A 23,080-nucleotide genomic window follows, 5' to 3' on the forward strand; every position below is an offset into this window, starting at 1 on the left:
ATTGGTAAATTCGCGGCGGCTACGCTGCTCATTAAGCGAGTAGCAAATAGAAGATCTGGTGTGCGAGAGGTTAGCCTGCAACGGCTGATCCAGTCCTTCGCAATCAGCCACATTGCTCACGCCGCGGCTTTCCTCAAGAACGTAACCAAACGTCTGAACGCTGCCATACGAAAGACATACAAAGCAGTTATCGGTGTCGTCGATCTGGCAAACACCGAGAAGCTCCTAGAGCTCGGTGCTCGGCTGCAAACGGTATCAAACGCTCGGCACCTCAACAAGCAAGAAGATATTCCGGCTGACATCAGGAATATAACCAGGGTCTATGGGTTAGAACATGGAGCTTTTTTTTCCTCCATGGGTTAGAAGCACATTGGAGAAAACAAACAGGCAAACCAAAACAACAAACAACCAGTGACTAGCCAAGCCAAGGCAAAGCTAGCCTAGCCGGTTGCGAAGCTGTGAAATGGCCAACTCGCTGAGGCGGCGTTAGTTCGTTGTGCCCGTATAAGCCTTTGTGTGTTGAGCAGACTCTTCGACCTGTGCCCACGAGATAACGCGCCTGTAGTGTAAACATTAGCCAGCTAGTAGCAGCGTGGTGTGATCGGGTGTAATCTGCCGTGAAAATGGCGCGAATGAGATCGCCATGGCCCTAGGCCGGGCTGCTAGGGTTGGTGCGGTGCGGCGAGTACCGCGGCTTCCATTCAATTGGACCCTCGCATATGCGCTCATTGAATGTGCGTTTTTCTAGCGCACGTTCGTAAGATCTAGCGTCTATTTGCAGCGCAAAGTCGTCGCCGTTTTTTCAACCACCTCTCTGCCACCGGCATGGACGCCCTACTGCGGCCGCTACAGCTCAGGCAACGTGCCGGAGCCACCGAGTCGAGCCGTTACCCGTGGCGATGGAGCCTCGAACGTCTCCTTCGGGGCCTGAACACGGAGCGGGCCTGTTCGGCGGACACTTCGACGGAGTGCTGGCTCATCGACGACCTCGCGTCCTGGAACCAGGCCCTACGTCCGGCGAGGTTAGTGCTGACGGAATTCGAGCCCGGCAAGCTATGCCTGCGCTCCTACGACGACCGCGACGACTTCGGGGCTCGGTTTCGAAACGGCGGCAACGAGAACGACGGCGCGTTCCTCATGGCCTGGCTGCCGAGGCAGCACCTGTGCATCCACGAGGTGCGCGTGCACGACCGAGTGCACGTCGAGCGGCTGTCGTTCGTGGCGTCGTTCATCGTGGGTCCCGCCCCCAACCTGCAGCGTGTCGTAGTGCGACCCCGGTACCGGCTGGAGCCCGAGTGCGGACTCCTGGACGCCTTCGGTCCCCCGCAGTGCCTGCGCGACCTCGAGCTCTCCTACGTGCACATCGGCGACTCTCTCGCTCCCAAGGTGGCCGAGGTGCTGAGGGCCAACGCTGCCTCCCTGGCCACGGTCAAACTCGTCGGCAATCAGTTGTCGCCCGAATCTGCCGCGACGCTGCTGCTCGCGCTTGTAGCGTGTCGTCGGCTGACGGAGCTGAGCCTGCAGGACAGCGTGAGGTCTTCGGCGTGCGACGCCATGGCGGAGGTTTTTCGCAGCAACCGGGTGATCCGCAAGGTCGCTCTGTTCGGGCTCTGCAAGGCTGGAACGACCTGCAAGCACTCCGCTCTCCGGGGGCACGCCACTTCCCGCCACGTCTGCCTCCACTGTGTCACCGACCTGTTTGCGGCTCTGGAGGGCAACCTGTCCTTCCAGCACCTGACATTGGAGTCCACGAACGTAGGGCGGACAATCGGGGAAGCCCTGGCGCACTTCTTGATGAGGCATCATCCCCTCGAAACGCTGGCGCTTAAGAACTGCAGCATTGATGGTGAAGGTGCGACGCACATAGCTGAAGCTCTCCTCACAAACTGCACGTTGGAGTCGCTCAGCTTGCTGGACTCGTCCTTTGAAGGCGACGTCGTTGCAAGGTTGTGCCATGCTCTCAGTTCGAATGCAACGCTGAAGACCCTTGTGTTGCCAGAGGTACTCGGCTCATCGCATAATGCTGAGTGAGTATGCGAAATTTAAATTGTGCAACACACATTGGAAAGGGAAATGTTTTTGCTAGTGAGAGTGGTTGGAGTTTTTGTTTTGACATATACTTTTGGCCTAACGTTTTACGTCAATGTGGGCATGTACAGGCGGCCACAAAATAAAACAGACCGAGCAAGCGGTGTTTGAAAGCTATTGGCGTCACACTTCCTGACCCAACACCTGCTGTCTACACAGCTGAACGTGCTTGCGAATCTTTCATTAGCTAATGAATATCGGTTTTTGATTTCGGCCACAGCGATTCGTTTTTCTAGACTGCGAGCATAATACTCTTTCGGGATCGCCAGAATAAGGGATGAAAAAGGGAGGTCTCGGCACAAATTTTTTATTACATAAAGCAAAGGCACCATCCTGCTTCAGCATATACCAAAATGCATCTAATTATGTGTTCTTTGACATACAATACCATGTTTTACTTCAACACTGATGATAACACCATGAAAAAATCCGAAAGTAAGAACTTAGTTAAAAAAGTACAGAAAGAGATAGAAAAAAGCATAAATATAAAAATATTCAAAAAGAATAAAATTATTTCAGGGTATACAAAATCTGACACAATGCTTTGTTTCTTCATCGCAAACGTTTGATGCAGCTAGGCGTAACTGGTTTTTTGTTTGTGTGTGATCTCTTTGGCACTAGGGCCATGGCTAAGTCGTTGCCCAGCTACACGTAGGGCTCTCGTCTCGGCGAAAACTCTATCCGTTTCTGGGTTGGTGTGCAGGAGATCACCACCATAGGTATTTAACACTCTAGCGAACAGATATAAACCAGCGAGAACATATTTCGAGCGCACATGCCTACTCCAGAGTCAATTGAAACCGAAACCAACACCCACCTTTGAGCCCGATCTGCTGTTCCAGGTTGATCGACACTCGAATCCTCACTCGAGCTGAAATCCGATCTCTAAAGTTGTGTTCCGACTCTTCACTGCCACTCTCATCGTTAAAATCCACAGTAGAAGGCGAAGATACGCGAGACGAGATGACGCGAATTTCTTATCGTGCTCGCGCGCGGGTATGACACCATGTTTGTTTGCATTCGAAACCACTGCCCGTCAGAGTAAAATATGATGCGTTGCCGCCTGGCAATAAAAGAAGAAACTTCACAAAAGAAAAAACTCCAGTTTTCAAACTATCTCCTAGATGTCGCTAGGTGTTCGATTGAAAATTGAGTGAAAATTTGTATTCTGCAGGCGTGCGAAACCATCGATCATATGTGATCGATGGCCTATGGGAGCGGTCACAAAAGAGTTAATCCTTTACAGTGGCTGGCATGCAGTGAAGCTGTGTAACCGTGACGTTCAAATTCGGCATAGCATGTTCATGATGTTCTTATTTTATAGGTTGTATTCACTGGTGTGGCACGCATGCGGGATACCATGTGTGTGCGCCACCAGCGTCTGTGTTGCTAAGGCGACGCTGCCAAATCACGTGTCGCTGATTACGTCAGGGGCGCTACAAGATGACGGTACTTGTCCGTGTTGGCTCCCGATAAGGCACGGCACACAATGGCAAGAGCTGTTTGATGATGTCTTAAACTGTGCCCCACCGAATGCAAAGTAATAGTTCAACGTAAACCACTGTTCCATGCAGCGCCCTGTGATTTACCTATCGCCAGAAATGGTTGAAATCGTCGCATGACTAGGCAGAGTGGTAAAAACTTCAGATCGTACGTATGCGTACAAATGCGTCGAAATGTACCGAGTTGCGCGCATATGCTATACTCGGTTACAACTCAAGAACAGCACCACCTCATGTAGTTTATCGCTCCGCCAAAGCGCCGGACCCGTGACGTCAGTGCGCGCGTTTTGAAAGGGGTTTGCTATGAATGCGCGATATCGCCTGTCTTGTCTCACGCAGTTTGTTTGTCGTCACTGGAGTCGTTTATAAGCATATTAAGTCCAAAAAATCACGGGAACGGCTCACGCCTTGTTCAAAATATTCCCAGTAACGCCCCACTTGTGCCGCGCGGAGAAACATCCGGCTACGGTGATAAGGCACAGCGGCAACTTCCTGGTGCCGTTCTTAAGTTGTCACCGAGTATAGTGAAAGCCGATCGCCCCTACAAAAACGGAAATATTGGGACTGAAAATTTTGCCGTGTGGATGCCAGACTCGAGCGATTTGTTCACGGGGCACTTGCAATTCGCCAGCACTTGTGCTGACTGATGAGCACGGCTCGGGACACGTCGTTGCATGTACCAGCCGGTACGCTATTGTCGTATCTAAATCGGCGTACGCACGAAACATTTTCTCAAAACCATTATTTGGTACTTGCACTCAAGCACGCATTAATGAAAGGGCATTTATATCAACATCTATGGGCGTAGGAAACTGAATCGTCGGCCTCTTGTACACCGTGTCGCTTTCGTTCATAGCCGCGGTTTCGTTCTCCGGTGTTGTGGAGTTCTTGAGGGCATGGAGAACGCCACCGCGTAATGCGAGTGTGAGCAATAATATATCTGTTGGCACTACGGCTGAGAATCTGGTTGAAACGGGGCAGATGACGCACACCGGTGTTTTTTTCTGCGAGATGCGGGCGCTAAGTGCAAGCGCAGGCACAGCTGGCACAGACATAGTGGTTTTTCCAGTGTTGCCAAGCAAAGAAATCGCCCGCTCAACTTTTCAGTGAATACCATCTGTTGACTGTAAAGTTAGTCGCCGAGGAAGATTCACACATGATAGAGCCCTTGCTAGCGTTTATGCAACGAACACACAGCCAATATATAAACCGGCAGCCCTTATATTTTGCATTGTCTGCTTGCTCCAATGGCACCAATAAAACGGCAATAAACAAGCTCCCGGTGCACATATCTCGATGCTGAATGTAAATCATTAAACGTAATCGGCACATGCCGCAGTATGCAAGCTGCTCGCTCTGCACAAGGCCACAATCAGTCGAAATCCGCTGTGGGCAAAACCGAGAAAATTGATATGCAATGACTAATGAAAGGTGCACCTGCACTCAGCTGTTTCGACAGAAGGTGCAGGTGAGAAGGTTTTCCACCAACAGTTTTTGCACACTGCTTGCTTGGTCCATTTTATTTAGTGACCACCTACACATACAGAGTCCTATCATTTTATCTGGAGATGAATGCGAATAGCACATCGAAATTTCGCCCTGCCGTGTCAAGGAAGCCCTGAAACATTTCAGTAAAGCTTCGGAATGTTTCAGGTGTAGAAAAAAGATTTGGCTGCAATCCATGCTGTCAAGGTGGTTGGATGGTGGAGCTGTAAACGACACCCGCAACGATTATACATGCGGTGCCACTTGAATTCACACTTGTGACTCTACAAATAGTGAAACCAGAGACTCTGGCTACCATTACCTGGGTTTCGCTAGGGCGGAATTTTGAATGCAGCAGTGACCGAGGAAAGAAAATGGAGAGAAGTGCCAGGCAAAGGGTGAGGAGGAGGGCGGCACGTGCGGCTATGGCGTCATATCTCCAACTGCCACCCCCTCACTGTTGTTTCATGCGTCTCTGCCAAGGCCTTGATAATTTCCCCAGATGCAGTTCAGTTTTCCACTAATTGAAACCGTGTGAATGCTGTCATGATACGTTATGCGGTGTGCACTTTACATGAGGGCTTTTAATGAGCACAGGGGGTAGAGACCCGCTGTTGTGCTTGTTGAGTACACCGTCTGTCTCCTCGTGTGGGCGCAGCTTAATTGATAAGACGTCGGGTTTTTGCTTCGTTTCTGTATTGGTACTGACTACAGTGACGGGGCCCGTCGCTTTAAAATCTGCACTACAGTGACGGGGCCCCGTCATTTTAAAATCTGCACTACAGTGACGGGGCCCCCTCAATATAACAAAGTCAAAACCAGCCGATTAGCCGCCGTTTCTCGTTTAGGTGTAGTGGTTCAGCCGCTGACTACGGACGTTGTAGTCCGTGGTTCGATTCTCACATCGTGTTTGTTGATTTTTTTTTTGCGTGCGCCGTTTCTCGTTTAGGGATTTGGTGTAGTGGTTCAGCTGCTGACTACGGACGTTGTAGTCCGTGGTTCGATTCTCGCATCGTGTTTGTTGATTTTTTTTTTTCGCGCGCGTGTGTGTGTGTGTGTGTGTGGCCGCGTGGTTAGCGTTTTGTAACAGCAAAACAATTCACGCGGTGAGAGCAGTCGGTCTTGGTTTTTTACTCAAGCGGCCGAACCGCTCCCGCTCACTGGAGCCAAGGCCGACGTAGCCATCGCCAGTTACGCCCGATCTCCTGTAATTATTACCAGTGATTAATAATTAACAGTGACTCTGGCTAGTCAGTGAGCGGAATCGGTTTGGCCGGTTAGGTAAAAATCAAGACCGACTGCTCTCGCTGAAATATTGTGAAGCGGGCGTTCGGGTGGCTGGAGATCCGTTTGGATAGAGCTAGAGTTAGTCCGAGCATCTGTAATTATTAATCATGATTAATAATTATCAGTGATTCTGGCTAGTCAGTGAGCGGTAGCGGTTCGGCCGGTTGGGTAAAAATCAAGAGAGACTGCTCTCAACGTGAGTTGCGTTTCCTCTGGACGGAACTTTAGGGGGCCCCGTCACTGTAGTGCAGATTTTAAAGTGACGGGGCCCCGTCACTGTAGTGAGTACCTTCTGTATTTGGGCCCTGATTTGATCCCTGGCGGTGCAGGTAGTTTTTTATTTAGCCTGGGAGTTTTCTCCTGATGCAGGCAGGAAAATTTTCTTGGCTGGTAGAGGTATACTGCTTTGCAGTGAAATCGATTGCAAATATTCCCAAACTCTTTTAGTGACAGCTGTACCTTTCCAACTCGGTCTTTTGCATAACGGGGCAGTTATGGTGATGGCTCCAGGGCGGTCATGGTCGGTGCCTCGGTGTCTTCATAACGTTGCCGCTAAACTTGTGATTTGCACGCCTTGAGATCGCAAATAGCGAGCAGCAGTGGTTCAAGATTGTCACAGATGCGTGCCGTTTTGCAGCTTTTAAGCGTTGTGTCTGGTGTCCACAATGCACACACGGTTCTCTCCAGAATATTTTCAGAGGTGGACATATCAAGACACAAGGGGAGGGAGGGGGGGGGCAGTTGATAAATGACTAGATAATAGCCCTTCGAGCGCAATTGTACCCAGGAAACACTGCGAGAGAGTTTATTTCTGTTTTCCCGACATCCTAAAGCCTCCAATTTTTCAGTTTGGCTCAGCTTCCTGTACGAAGCTCTCAACATCAGGCCCTTCAACGGCAAAGCGAATGACACAGTTTAGTGTCTTCTCTTTGAGGTGATTCCTCTGTTGTGTTTAGATGAGTTTTAGAGCTGGAAAGTCTCTCACAGTCTACCGAGGTCATGTCGTCTGTAATTCCCGCCAGATTCACGGCCTGTGTTTGTGACTCATGACGATGTGTGGCCGCTTCCCTCCGGCGTCCGTGCTTTCTTGTAACAGTGCGCTTGTGGAAGTGGGCCCCTCACGCTCGTAGCTTCCACTGCATAGCCACAGAAAGCTGTCCGCTAGTGCAGCAGACTTGAAGCCTGAGAGGCGGGCGGTGGTTGCCGGGTGGTAATAGATGTGGGCGATTGGCCTCAGTGGTGGGCGGCGAAAACACTGCCGTCCGCCGTGGGGAGAACCCTGTTTGCACGTAATCGCTTACTCGCTTAATTTGTGCATTCAGGTACTTAATTGAGCTCAGGCACTTCGTCTGCTGAATCGTGTCGGCAAAAACAAAACGTAGTCACTTCACCGCCATGGCTGCTATCAGACACAAGGATTTGAATTTTATGCAGAAAGCTGTGAACTTGCCTACACCTCTGGTTGTACAGCAATGTCGAAACAGCTTGTCTTGGCGCTCTTTGGCCTCAGACGCCCTTGCGCCAATAAAATATACATAGTAGTAGTAGTAATGCCGAAACAGCTGTGGATGTAGCAGAATTGCTTAGAAGCTGAATGTCATAGTCGTCTTTGTCAATGCACCAGAAGTCAGCACCTTGCGCTGCATTCTTATATGTTGTGAATAAACTGATCCATCTTTTTGTCTCTTTTTTTTTTTTTTTCAAGAATAAGGTCCCTTGAATGCAGTACCCTGTGGACTCATTTTTTAAAATTATCTCATCAATCATGTGCAGTTTGCATGTTGTTATTAACTCTAGAATCCATTAGTTCCGTATTTCTTGCTTTTTACCTTGGGATTCTTTACGTGCGCTGCGGACATCTAAAGCAGCAGTATTGTGACCAATGATTCCAAAGAGAGCTCTATACGAAACAGATGATACGTCTGAGATGAGCGAAAAAAAAATATATAATGGAGCATGAGAGAGACCATTTTCTTTAACTGGAAAATATTTATATTGCACGAGTCCGGCTGCTTGAAGAGTTATTTTAGACCTTCTGGAGACGCTGAATTGTTTTCTGGCAGACTTCTGGTTGGGCAACCTGAATTTTGTACCGAACATTTTACCCGAGAGTAAACAGCACCTTGCCTGCGGCTCTTGTGAGGCAGTGGTCTTAACAGTGGGACGATGATTAGCGTGTGCTGATGGATACGATGAAGGCTACACTACCTAGTAGTCGCACTATGCTGTAACTGTAACAAGGGCTGTAAGTGCAAACGCTCAGTTGTTTGCACAGCTGGGATAGTTGTAAAGAATAGTCTTTCTTGGGCCATTGAAGTGGCAGAATTTTGATCTGTCTGTTTGTCCCTCGGTTTAGCCGCACGGTTAATGTTGAAATAATTCCTGAGTGAGACATTTATGTAAGCAAAACACTTAGTAATATATCTAGAAAAATGCTCCATACTTGTCAACCCTGCTCAGCAAAAATGGGCTATTGGGCTTATTTGAGGAAGAATGTCAATACGCAACTGGTTTTTGCAGTGTTCTTTTGATTAACAGTAAATGTTTCTAATTTTTGCGATAGCGCGTAAAAAAAAAGATGCGTTGAAGGCAATGTTTTAACCACAAAGTGCAAACAACACCGGTGCCCAAGGCTCACGCTTGTTGCCCGAGTGCCAAGTCCCAACAGATAGCGTGACAGCTCTGCAGACGCAGCAAAATTGAACTCTCCATGCCTTGCATTGATGGATTGAGCCAGTTACATGGCAGGGGCGGCATACGACTATCATCTTTCAACGACATTTGCAGCAACGCGAGCAGACGTGTAGCCAATTTTTCAGCAGAGATCAAGTATTCACAACGTATCATTTACAGTGGCAAATGGTACTTCCACCCTCAGGTATACTTCCATGAGGAACGTGTAAAACGATGGCATTCGAAGAACATGTGTTGTCGGCGACTCCTAGTTAGTGTCAAAGGGCAGGCTGGACAATTTAAAGAATGAACATAAAAAAAAACTCCCACCTCCCCTCGCGGGAACCCCTGTGTAGATGCGACGCATAGGGGGTTCACGTTGCAGCGTTGGACAGCGGAGGAACGGCGCTGGGACGATGGAGCGGAGTGGCGCAGGCACCGCGTTCTATAGCGCGCATAACGGTGAGGGGACGCGCCGGCGCCAGGGCGTCTGCCGCAGCTATGACGCAACACAATCCACTTTAATCCAATCCAATCCAAATCCAATCGAATCCAATCCAATGCCCCTCGCGAGAGAGTGTTTGCTATCGGAGAGGAGAGGGGGTGAGCGGCGGATAACGCAGCTGGCGCGGCGAGGAGAATGGGGGAGGGGCGGACGTCGACGGATGCAGATGCAGGGACAAGGCGGGTGAATGAGATGCGTTGCATCTAAAAATTCACTGACGGTTGCAATTCTTCCTAATACGAAATTTTGGCCACTGCTGTTGAATTTGGATCTTGGGATTTATTGAGGCAAAGAGTTTCAGAGAGACGTGCATGTATGTACAGTTACAGACTACTCCTTTTGCATTGAGGGAATGCTCTGAACACTGTGGTTGGCGTAAACAGTGTGTTATGCGGCACAAAGCAAACTGAGCTGACTGCGGTCTGACTGCTTTGTACCTGCTGTGGGGGCTCAGTTGCTAAGATGTTGTTCTGCTGAGCCCGAGGACGCAGGTTCAACCCCTGCTGCGGTGGCTGCTTTTCTGACGGAGTTGAAAAGCGAAAGCACGATGTGTCAAGATTTCAGCACACTTTAACGATCCCTAGGTGGTCAAAATTAATCCGCAGCCCTGCACTACGGCGTGCCTCATCGGCTGTGTAGCTTTGGCACGTTAAACACCGCAATCAGTGTTCGGTTCCCCCTCTCCCCTTTCCAGGGATGACCAGGTGCTGCTGGAGACGCTGAAGCTGGAGCCACGCGCCCAGTTCCCTCTGTCACTGCACCTGCCGGCATCGGTGTCGCCCTCGCTGGCGTGCGGCCTGTCGTGCGCCACCGACGTGCAGGTGTGCCACTGGGGGCTCGTCGGGGAGGCGCTGCGGTCGGTGTACGCCACACTGGCCTCAAACCGGGCGCTGCGCTCGCTCACCGTCGAGTACGTGGGCGGGGGCGCCAGTTTTGGCGGCGGGGGCCCTGGCGGCCTTGAGGACGACATGGAGGACGAGGTGGCCAACGTGACCGAGCTGGGTGATGCGCTCTGTGCGGCCCTCAAGGCGAGCCAGGGACTGCGCCGCTTCCGCCTCGACGTGCGCCGGGCGTACGACGACTCTGAGGACTCCGTGCCGCTGTCTGAGATCTTCGCGGCGCTCGCCTCGGGCCCCTGCCTCAGGTGCGTCATCCTTGCCTCCCTTATTCTGCTTTGTCCTTCTTCTGTGGTCACCCAGCGTTTTTCCTGTCTGATGGTCCCATGTATTCTGTCAAGCGCATTTTTAACTATTTAGCGGAAGTAAAATTTTTACACCTAATTTCATACCACACATAATTGCAAACTGGCCTTCTACACCAGCCATCCTCATTGTCTTTCACTGATCTTACTTTTGTTATTGTTGAGCAATTTTAGTGTTTACGTCTTTATCTCTCATATATACTAACAACTGTTTTGGTGCTCTTTGCCCCAGTCGGCATTGCGCCATTAACACCCAACCATCATCATCATCCTTCTTCTGTAGTAGGCAGGAGTGGATGAGGAGATTATATAAAGCAGCGATTTAACTGACCTCTGTGGCCAGCGTGAGAGACAAAGTGACAGTCTGTTCCCAGATAGCTGCAATCTCGGCACTTCTGTACAGACTACTGGTTCACTTGGGACACTCCTATTCCTTTTCGCCAACTTCTGAAACAACTCCACTGTGTTGCGTCAGTAGCCTGGGGATAGAATTGCTGATCTTATGCGAATGGCCTGAGCCCCAGCATTGGTAATGTTTTTTTTTTGTTTTGCCAAGGACAGTAATTTTTTTTACTGTGAAATGTCTTGTAAGGTCATCTCCTTGCATACTTTTTACAAATAATGATTGTTTTCTATCTATTAGGTTAGCATTGGGGCAGTGAATGGTCTATCGGTGTGTTTAATTTGCTTTTTTGGTCACACCGCAAGTACCAGGTTTGCACCCGTCTGGGAACCGAATATCACCACAGGGAAAAAAACGGCTGTTACCTGCTGTAGTGGCTCAGTGGCTGAGGCGTTGTGCCGGGATCTTAAGGACGTGGGTTCGGTCCCAGTTGCGACAGCTGTTTTTCTGATAGAGGGAAGAATTTTGACGCCTTTTTGTCAAGATATTGGCACTTTTCGGTGATTCGAAACCCTATAAAGGAATGGGAAAGAAGACTGCACTTCATTGTTGTTTTAGTTGGGGACAAGTTTTTAAATACCTCTTTACATCTCGCGTACACTTAAAAGTATGTTGCCACACAGCTCACTGTCGTCGTTGACAGATTTTGTCTTGGCAGCATACGCAAGTCTGGTGGGTCTAAAAATTCCGCTTTCAAACGTTTCAGGGCCCTGTCAGGAAAACCGTTTTTGAATTCACGGTGCTTCAAGTGCTGCCCTTTCGTTTGGGATACTCCACAAAATTTGGCTCTCTATCCCTTTAACCCTTTTGCTGTCACTGACGTACCGGTACATTTTCGCATCCCCCCCCCCCCCCTTACGCCTTTTCACTGCACACCTGGAAGTAGTTCAACAAAAGTAATTGCTTGGCGGCAACATAGGCAATTCAAAAACATGTAGTTCTTATGTTTTAGCCTTGGGTTGATAATGCCACCAAATTATTAGCCAGAATATGTGAAGCCAAGAGCAATATTTTTAAATTTCTAGATTTTTTTGGTCGCGGCTGTTGCCACTAGGGTCGCAATGGTTCCCTTCCAGAAAAAAACAAACAAACAAAAAATGGCGTCTTTGTCGGCTGCTTTGGCAGCTCACCATTTCATTCTCCACATAGGATTTTTAAGAAGCTTCGCTGTCTAAACAAACGAAGCAAGTGGTGTGCTAAGCGTACGCCCAAGTGGGACTGATGCAACTGGGACTCTCCAGCGTTTCCGCAATCCATTCGGATAGCCAGTTTCCTGGCGCTCATAGCACCAGCAAGTATGTGACTCAGGGGATTCACATGTGACCGGAAGGGGATTCGATAAGGTTTCTTGACCTCAGGTTACATTTTTCTGAGTCACATACTTGCTGGTGCTATGAGCCACGAAGCATGAAACCGATCCTCCCCTTTTCATCTGCGCACTCAAAGCTTGTCAAGAGAGGCATTGTTAAGTCATCTTTCGAAAGTGCTTTGCGGAAGACTTGTGCTCATCGCACGGAAGTGGCGTTTCAACAACAGGGCACCCGCCTTCGCTCAGCAGGGTACCCCTCGCATCTTTTATTGACAGTTGCAAAGGCCATGCTCAAAGCAGCTTGCAGGCAGGTTTCAGATGATACTCAAGCTGCAAATCAAGAAAAAGAGAAAAGAAAAAATGTAGTTGTAGTGCTGTACATCCACGCAGTTGCGCACAACCTAAAAAAGACGGGCAAGCGCGCAGGCGTGAATGTAGTGTTCTCGGCACCGGAAAAACTTATCCGGTTGTGCTGAAAAGTAAACACAAGGGAGAGGAAGCGTCGGGAATGTGGCACGAGGCACCACAATCAGTTTGTGGCATGCAAGGAGGAAGTAGTATACTCATTGCCCTTGGACTGCAAGAGGAGCTACATAGGACAAACTGGAAGATGTATCAACGACCGGCTTCGGGAGCATCACAGCAAAGTAGAAAAGCTTGTCGCGGAAGGGCACCTAGCCGCCCACTGTAAGCAGTGCGGGTGCAAACCACAGTACGATAAGTGCAAGCTGATAGGAAGAGGAATTCATAAGATCACCCGAGAAATCATCGAGGCCTTCGAAATTCATCGGCAGAGTGACAAGTGCATCAGCATGCCTTCTGTAGCCCTATCAGAAAAAGAACTAAAATTTCTGGCCAACCGTCAATGAGATGAGAGTGCATACTTTGTTCACACTTGATATTGGTTTTGTGTTTGATTGCATCGTATATATGTTCACTTTCCCAATAAACCCCTCAGTTGTTAGTCAGGGCTGTGTCTGCGTCCTTCCCTGTGTCCTGTTTGTAGTGCGCTGTAATACAAGAATGTTAAAGCGATGTTCACTGGCGTTTTGTAAACAAAATGCTGCACCATTTCAGTCTCCCGAACCTAATGTAACCTAAGATAACATAACTAAAACACGAAAAAGCAATCATTTGAAATTCCGAAAACTAACCTAAGCCATAAAAACTAAAATTTAAACTGAAGATGGAAAAAAAAAATTGAGCACAACGGCAGATGTCCCGTCTTGCTCCCACCTTAGCATTAAATGTTCAGGTGCCGTCAGATGGCACTCCAGACACTGTGAAAAAATACACATGGTTTTCAGTGGGGACAAAGATCCAGAAATGAAAAGATTTGTTAGATTGCGAGGTTTGTCATATGGTGGTTTTACTTGCACTTGTAGCATAAGTGGGAGACGTAAGAAACATGGCCAGCAGCAGTTGGACACGTCAACTGTCCAACCATTGGTACATCGACCTCTAGTGCCAGGTATTTACAATCGTGGCATTCCTGTATGCACCCAGTGCAATCTAGGGGTTCACTTTGAACACCCCTCCTATTCTTTTTACCAACTGCTAAAATGATTCCGCTCTTCGGCCTCGCTAGCCTAGGGATAGAATTGTGGGTTTTGATACGAACGGCCTGCGGGAAGGACTGTGCAGAGCAATTACCAACCAGGCATCATGCCATCGTATTGTCACATAGCCAAGAACGATACAGGGCCAAGTTCGCTCCAGTGAACAAGGTTTACTGGAGTAAACTTGTGCTCCACAACAATCCAGAAATAAATACAAGTGGCAAAGGAGCGGCGAAGGAGCAGCGCACACACTAGTTGAGTGTTGGCCAATCAAAAGTCGTCTCGCTTTCCCTTCAAGCATTTATCTCTCCTCGTTACTATTTTCAGAACTATCAAATTAGATTGAGAACGGTGGCAATCAAAGAATATCCTAGTCCAGTCACAACAGGGTGAAACTCCCTATCAAATCAAATAGCCTGCTACGCGTGGCATACAGAAGTAAAGGAAGGAAAGACGCGCTTGCCTTTGAAAACAGGTAAGACAGCTGGGCATAGCCATTCGCTGGCAACAAGACGCATAAGGGAACAAAACAGAAGGTGTGGCTCACGGCAGTATACTGTGATTGAAAGGTGGGTGCTCGAGCCTCGACGCCTTCCCCCCTGGTGTCGTGCAGGCAGGTGACGCTGAGTGTTCCCCGGCTGGACCACCTGACGGCGCAGCTGCTGGCCATCCTGGTGGGCCAGTGCCGCCGCAGCCTGGTGGAGGTGCACATCAAGAGCTCGGACGCCATCCCGGAGAGCTCCATCAGCGTGCTGCAGAACATGCTCGCCCGGAACCCCTTCCTCTCCAAGATGACCATCAGGTGCGCCCTCCTCTGCCCAGCTGGGGCCCTTTGTAGCCACGTCTTTGAGCACAGATGTGCGGTAGCTCTGATGAATCATCATCTCATCACTTCAGAGTGCCTTTTTTACCAGCGTGCGTGAGGAACTCTTATGGGCGTAACCAGACCGCACGGGCACATATGAATGCAAGAGGTGCCGGGAAAAGGCTTTATCTGAATCGTCTCACCCTGACTCTCATTTCCCACAACAGGGATTCTAGCCTGGATTCAAGCCTTCTTGCTAGAATCCATTCCATTCCGACCAAATGAAATCAAATCTTTATTTTTCTCTTGAGAGAGAGGGGGAGCAAAAGGGAAAAAGCTGCGCATTTGCAGCTTGCCGGAGCCCAAGACCCCCCATTTTGTTTTGTCCCGTACGGTTTTGTAATATGCAATAGTTCTTGCGTAGCGTCTTGAGTACACGCAATTTTGTACAAACAAGTATTTTACAACTTGGGAAAACAATGAAAAAAAAAAAAAAGTGGAAGTTTTGGTGAATATAAAGTAAAACACATCATTACAGATTTTCAAAAAACTATGGGCAATGCAATACAAACACACATACATATACATATCCGCATCTATACACATATGCTTATTTACAAAATAGGATAAAGGAGAAAAGTATGCTTAACATAGCTCAAAGAATTAGGTCAGCTTGTGTTATGGAGTAAATAATGGGTATTTCATGCACATAATGTACCATCATTTCACACATTTTGTTGAAAAAGAATTAGAGACGAAAAATAAGACAAGATAACAAAAAAAACAGTACAACAAAACTGCAACAAGAAAAACTATGCAATACCTATTCTGAGATAAGTAAACAGAAAGAAAATGCATAAGTAGCGAATGAGTCAACAGCGTGGGAATATCAATATCCGTTGGCGAAAAGTTGTTTGAAAGCAGTGCAATGTTATAACAACTGCAATGCGTAGGATGTGTGACGAACGCTGAATCCATGGGTATTGTTCTCGGGTATTGTATTCATAGTGGCGTTCGACAAGATTAAATAAATTTGTGAACAGCCTATTTTGCATTCGAATGCATGTTCGATATGTACAGGTGAGACAAAATTCGTAAAAATAGTCTACTGGTAATATTGTATAGTGGAAAAAAATAGTGAATGAGAATTGTAGGGGGCGTTAACAATAATTCGTATCACTCGTTTTTGACACACTGTTAGTTTATTTGTTTGTTTTAGATATAGTTGCCCAGACTAAATGACAGTAATTGAGCGTGGGTAAAAATAGTCCATTATATAAAACTCGTTTTATGGCCAAAGGAAAAACGTCGCAATTCTGATTAACATTCCAGAAACTTTAATGTGCTGCGTACGTGTTCAATGTGCAAATCCCAAGTTAAATTTTCAGAAAATATAACACCAAGGATTTTAACATAATCAACAATTTCAATATTATCTGTATTTAAATATATCCATGATCTTATGTTTAAGGCTGTATTCTTTGCTTGGCACAGTATTGCCTGTGTTTTTTTGGTATTATTTTCAAAAAGTTTTCTTCACATCATTTGGAGATTCGTTCTAGAATTTTATTGGCCCTGCATATTAAGCTATCTTGATCTACCCCACACAACAGAATTGATGTATCACCTGCATAGCCTATCCAAAGGGTGTCATCTGAAGGTTGAAAAATGTCGTTTAGGTATAGTATCAGGAATAGAAGAGGGCCAAGAGTGCTCCCCAGAGGTACACTGGTGGTTACACGTTTCTTGTCAGATTAACATACTAACTAACAGACTAACATACTGGTTCCGATATTTTACATAGGACTCCAGAAGTTCGTTTGCCTTTCCACGTACACCATATTGGTCTAATTTGTATAGTAGTATTTTATGATTCACGCAATCAAATGCTTTAGAGAAATCAATATACAACCCCAGTACGACAGCCTCTCGTTCAAATGTACCCAAATGCCCTTTTTTTTTGTTAGCAGAGCTAGTTTGGTAGATTTGCCTCCTTGAAAACCGTATTGATCAGTGGAAAGAAGTGAATGCTTCATAAAAAACTCGCTCAAACGAGAATGTGTTATTTTTTCGAAACCTTTGGACAGTATAGGCAAAATAGATATCGGTCTAAGGTTACTCACGTTATTTATTTTGCCACCTTTATATATTGCTATAACTTTTGCCTTTTGCATTTCAGAGGGGAAGAAGCCAGTTTCTAGAGCTAAATTGTACAATATTTTCAGAATCGGAGCTAGAAGGTCAATAACACACTTAACTGGGCCCATCTGCGTTGAGATCTTTTGATTTGGAATTTTTAAATCCCTTAAAAGCATTTATAATTTCAGTCTCGTTGGTGGGCAAAAATAACATACTGCTAGTGAAGTTTGCTGTTCTATGCAGATGCAGATAATTGCTTATGTGACAGCTGCCTGGGTCGCCTACTGAAGCAAAATATGTGTTTAGTAGACATGAAAGCTCCTTGCCTTTAACAATGTGATTATTTACTGTTGTACTTTGAACAGGTGTCTCAACGTTCGGTCGTATAAGTAAGTTAACCCTCTTCCATAACTTGTCTGTGTTGTTTGATACACAGTCAAAAAGGCAGAAAAGTGCTTGCGTTTTGCTGCTCTTAGTTCAGCATTCAGTTTGCGTCAGCCCTGTTTAAAAACATGCCATTTTTCTGAGTCCTTTGTGCATACAAATGCAGCGTATGATTGCTTCTTGACCTTTATTTCATGAAAAACTGAGTTCGTTATCCAAGGATTGCGACATTTCTTGAGCTTAGGGGCAGTTACGTATGGAAAGTGCATTTTATAAATCTTAATAATATCGGACAATAAAGCATTGTACATTGAGTCTGCGTCGGTTTTTAATATCACGTCATTCCAGTTATGATTCAGGATATCCCTACGAAATGAGTTCAGTGTTACACTAGTTATGCTTTGATAATGTGCTGAAGGCCTTCCTTCCGCTATCTTTTCTTTATCGTCATGAATCATCGCAAAGATAGGTGGTCGCTAATTTCATATGCTAGAGTACCACTGTTCCCAACGAAATTACCAGTGTGATAATGAGGTCGACAAGACTTTCACATGATGGTGTTATGCGAGTAGGGACAGTAATTACATTCTTAAAACCATACGATTCAAGTATAGATAAGAATTTGTTTCCCAGTTTGGATGTTTTTATCTGGTCGATGTTAAAATCACCTCCAAGAAAAAGCGAGTATTTGTTAATAGATGCAAAATCTAGAAACGTTTAAAAAAAAAAAGCTTGCGGATCTGCATTTGGTGGGCGATAAATCACTGAAAGCATTTTTGAACCGTCTAGAACCGTTAACATTTCATAATTTATGCTGGAAACGGTAAATTCCTCGACAATCTGAGGGGTCTGCATCTTCTTGATTAATAACAGTAAACCACCGCCACGCTGATCTGGATGACTCAAAACAAAACATTTGTAGTTAGGGTAGGAATAAGGAATGGAATGGTTAGTATACCAAGTTTCGGAAACCATAATTGTATCAAATGGGATGCCAGAACTTTCAATTAATACCGTATTTACTCGCGTAATCCTCGCACTCGCGTAATCCTCGCACCCCTAATGTGAGCCACCAAAACTTGGATTTTTTGGTTCCTCGCATAATCCTCGCACCCCCAACTTTGCAGCGGCAAAAGTTGCCTGCTCGCGAAACCCGCATGGTGCACGCGCTCTCCAACGCGCGCCCTCCCCCGCCGCGTCTCCGTTCGGCGGAGAGCGCTGTGTATCCAAGGCCACCCAGGCGCCCTAATAACCTGCATGGCTACTCCCTAACAGCACAGAACAGGGAGGATCTAACAGGCGCCCTAACACGCCGCTCACACTGTTCTTGAGCCGGTTTCGCGTACGCGCAACTAGACGGCGTTCGCGCAGCCCGCTGTCGTGTCGCCGTCGTGGGCCCGTCGTTGAGCAGCAGTCGCGTCAGGTCGCGTCAACGGTGGATAGCTCGCTGCCATTTTGAGAACTTTTTGATCTTTTTGTTTTGTGCTTGGTGCCGCTTTCAAATTGAAAGCGATAGAGTACGCGATCGAACACGGCAACCGCGCCGCAGGCAGGCACTTCGGCGTCACCGCGGCTTCTATGTGCGTTACTGGGGTTGGGCACGCACATGACGACGACGAGATAGGGTGCGCGCCAGAAAGCAAAGGCGGCAATTTCATGATCGCTGATCGACGGGAGACTGTTTACGTTGCAAATAATAAAATAAAAAGAAATAGCTGCTGTTGACAACACTGAGCTTACATGTACAAAAAACGACCGCTACATTTAGCGGGATTGGCAGGAGGCAGATTGGCAACACTGTGCACCGGATTATTTTTTTTTCCCCGCATAATTCTCGCACCCCTAACTTAGCATTGACTTTTCCAAAAAAAAAGTGCGAGGATTATGCGAGTAAATACGGTAGATCGAGACTTTCGTGCTTGTTTTCTAATGAACGCGCATTGACATGAAGAATGCAAATACTCTTTTTTGCATTATTGGATTGCATTTGCAGGTACGTTGCACTTGTTGTGAACACAGAGACAGACACGGGAAAAAAAACGTACTTTCCAGTGTCCGTTACTGTGTTCACAACAAGCGCAACGTACCTTCAAAAGCATGTTACGCCAACTAGCCCAACATCAAGCTTTACTGCACTTCATTAGTTTGCAGATCAGAAGGTCCCACTGCCCTATAAAGAAAAAGCCAGGGGCTCATGAGGTCAAAGTAATCTTTTCGACATCTTAGGGCATGAATCCGGAGCATCGGCGTCTTATCTTCTCTGCGTGCGAAGATTTTGCCGTCTTTTGCCTATGCGTACTTCCACCCGGCTTGTTTCTTCTCTGCAACCGTTGCACCGAGAAGCTGTTTGTTTTGCCTCGTCAAGTGTTCATTTATGTAAATGGGAGCCTTTTCGGTGCAGCCGAGTTCAGTTGTTGTGATCCACATTTTTTTGGCCTTGGAAAGAAAAGAGTTGTGCTTCTCTTGACGCACAAAGCGTAGTTATATTTGACTCGTTTTGTTTCGCGGTAGGAACCCTGAGGCACACATCAATGGGCCTCTTCGATTTACAGTCTCGGGCTCACCGCGGACTCCCCGAGAAGCAGTCCAACATTCGATTTTCCCGTGTATCCCTATGGCTTCGGGGAATCCTCGGACTACCCGCGGGCAGCCCGCGGGGAGCCAGAAGTGGAAAATCGAAGAGGCCCAATGTCGTCTTTAGTGACTGGCTCGCTGACTATTTAAGGCATTTTCAGAACCATTTCTTGGGCATCCTGGTCGGCTGGTATACCTTTTACTTCCAAATTGTTAGCTCTGCTGTGCTGCTAGAGTTCTTCCACTCGCTGCGTAAGCCTGCGGTTCTCTTTTTTTTTAATGCTTGATTGCTGGCTATTAGTTCCTTTATTTCCTTCACCATAGCTTGCACATCTTTGTTCGTCCTTGTCACCTCATTGCAAGTGTCACTGCAATATTTTACGCTATCTCTCAGCTCACGAGACTGATCAATCATCTCCTTTCAGAAATCATCAAACTCTTGCTTAAGGTTAACTTCGCCACCATCAGCTACCTTTTTCGCCCCGCGAGTACTCATCTTCCTCGCATTGCAGTGAAGGTACCCAGCACAACGAATCACACTAGGCAAAACAGACACAACTCTGTTCAGCAGCGGTACAAAAATGGGAATGTGTTGCAAGAGCATACATACCTGTGCGCAGTCAGTGCACCGCTTCCGAACAAAGCTGACGGCCACTGCGTCGGGCGTTATGTAGGAGACGGGGGCCAACTGTTTGTCGGCTTGGTCAGCAGAAGCGAGGAGCTCATCAAAGCAGTCTTTGCAGGCATTCTTCAAAACCGTTTTGCGTGCAACGTAGCCCACCATATAATAGACGAGGCGGGAGTCACTCATCTTTTTCGGGTAGTCATGGTCGAGGAGTGTTGCGGACTTCTTTAGTAAGTCCGATGCTTTGTCAATCTTTCCGCTGTCCAAAAGGGCGTCTAGTTCAAGAACTGCATTCTCACTGCTCAGCAGAAATGTCAGTTCACCCCTTCACGGTTTCCACTGGGAGGAGCTTTAACCAAGTCATCAAAGCTGAGGCAGTCCACCGTCAGCAAAAACTGGGCAGCAGTAGGATGGTCGTTGCACCCAGAAAATTGCCTGATGATGCCAAACAGTTTCTCCAGGCAGTCCTGGCTGAGCCAGCATGTGAGAAGGTACATAAATCTGCAGTTGTCATGAAGGTACTTCAAGAGGTCAAGTGTAGCTTCAAGGGTGACCCTTGAACCCTCGGCAGTGCGTGTTGAAAGAAATTGCACTTGTGAAGTTGCCGCATGAGCCTCTCACTGGTTAAGATACTCCAGCACATCCTTAATGTGGCTCTCTTGTGTAGAACCAGGTTTAAGCCCTTCCAATGGCACATTTGCTGTCATGGGTTGTATTAGCTTCCACATGAGTAGGACAAAGGCTTCGGTTGGTGCAGGGTCACTGCCATGCTTCATTATTTCGCTCTTGTAGAACAGGCCTTGAAGCACTTGCAGACTGAAAAGGGGAAAAGCCAGATTTACTTTCATCCTTTCGAAGTTGTTGAGATTCATGTGAGCAGCTGTAATTTTTGGCATCACTTTAAGCGTGGCTGCACTTTTATCTTCATTGTGCTCCGTTCTTATGTGCTCGAAATCAACGTCTTCAGGCGTATCGTATGTTCCGCTGAAAAGGCCATTTTGAACACATTTCACCAAGTGCGGGAAATCAGAGATGAAGAGGCCTCTTCCCGTTTCTTTGGGGTGGGGTACACACGTGGCTTTATGGATGCCACGGAGCCGGATTTCCCGAAGTGCCACATAGAGCGATTCCATGGAGCCCCATCGGCCATGGTGTAGTCGACCTTCAGCCCAGCTTTCTCTGCCACCAACACAGCTTCTAGCGATATCTTTGACAGAAGTGCAGCCTTCACATTTCCTCTAGAAGCGAAAACTCCAAGTATTTTATGCCAAGAACCAGCAACAGGCTGAAACATGATCATGAGAGCATGGTCGCGGGGGACATGCTTGTCGCTTTTCGATGTGAATTTTCCCAAATCGACCAGCCCATTCACTTTCCCTCCTTCGGGAATGTTTAGGCACTCAGACGGCTTCATTTTGTCGACAATGAAACCACTGTGACATTTGAATTCATCCATGGATTTTGTTTGTTTTCCTTGCAATGCCTGCGAGGATAGCACACTTGAATCCAAACCTATTTTTGTACCTGCGCATGTACACCTTCAAACGACTTCACCTTGAAAGCATCAGTATGCCTTCCTGTTGAACATGCTCGTATAGTCTTAGGCTTTTCGTTTGCATTATCAAGCATTCCAACAACCAATTCTGGTTATACCACATTCCTTTGACTGATTTGCGGTGAGATTACGGCAAGTCTCTGCTTCGGTGGCAGGGATTCGAAATTGTTCACGAGGGTGCTCTCTTCAAGTTCTCTGCTCTGTTGCTTGAGTTTCTTAATAGTCTGCGTGTACAGTGAGATATGCAGGAGTTTTGAATTGCCAGTATGCACACAAAATGTATATCTTCGTATTTTTGTGTTTTTTTTTCTGTGCGCTGTTTTTGCTTATTTTTTGTTTGTCACAAAATTTTCCCACGCAGCTTTTTTTTTTATTCACCTAAATATTCCTGTTTGAAACAATTACCATTCCAAAGGAAATTTTACCCTCCTACATTTCAATACCATACACTTACGTGTTACATTCTTTTAGCGATCGGTAAAAAAAATTTTGTAGACTACCCAAAACCACTGCTTTTCTCGTGGGCAGGAAAGTGTTAATCGTGGTACGGCTGCCATTGCTCGCTGTGTGTAGGGATTGGGCAACATGGAAACAAGAAGTGCTGTTAGGCAGGAAACACGCTGTATATTTGGAAAACTGTTTTTCATACGTTACCAGCAAATGCATCAGGTTACCAGAATTTATCTGTACAGTACTGTAGGCCTTGGGTGGTCCAAACAGGAGTGGTAGGTTCAGACACTATGCTGAACCCTTTAGCTCTTTTGTTACCACACCTATTCAAATCGATCACTGGTGATCGATGATTTATGTTGTCTATTTCGACATGTTGTAGTCGTTTCTTCTACACCTAATGCATCCAGTGGTTAGTCTAGGCACTGCACTTTTAGAATCAGTTTAAATTTTCCCACTTTGACGACATTACAATTTTTGACGGTGTTTTTCGCGAGCTGAGCTGCGTGTGTTTTTGAGGAAGGGGGCGTGGCTGT

The 23,080-nt window shown here is 47.0% G+C and overlaps 1 protein-coding gene and 1 pseudogene across 1 annotated transcript in view; one reads left to right on the top strand and one right to left on the bottom strand.

Annotated features, from left to right (window-relative positions):
• Nucleotides 1-452: 452 nt before the first annotated feature.
• The window catches only part of LOC144166527 (uncharacterized), a 41,536-nt gene continuing 18,908 nt past the window's right edge, over nt 453-23,080 (top strand). The window contains exons 1-3 of the mRNA XM_077696034.1: nt 453-2,027; nt 10,235-10,684; nt 14,626-14,814. Of these exons, the coding sequence (XP_077552160.1) occupies nt 826-2,027; nt 10,235-10,684; nt 14,626-14,814 (1,841 nt within the window). The 5' untranslated portion in view covers nt 453-825. The remainder of the gene's footprint in view (nt 2,028-10,234; nt 10,685-14,625; nt 14,815-23,080) is intronic.
• Nucleotides 19,493-21,435, bottom strand: LOC144166524 (uncharacterized; annotated as a pseudogene).

Source organism: Haemaphysalis longicornis, unplaced genomic scaffold, assembly GCF_048455015.1.
Source record: "Haemaphysalis longicornis isolate Haplotype H1 unplaced genomic scaffold, Haemaphysalis longicornis Haplotype H1 scaffold_177, whole genome shotgun sequence".
In the NCBI taxonomy this organism is placed as follows: domain Eukaryota; kingdom Metazoa; phylum Arthropoda; class Arachnida; order Ixodida; family Ixodidae; genus Haemaphysalis; species Haemaphysalis longicornis.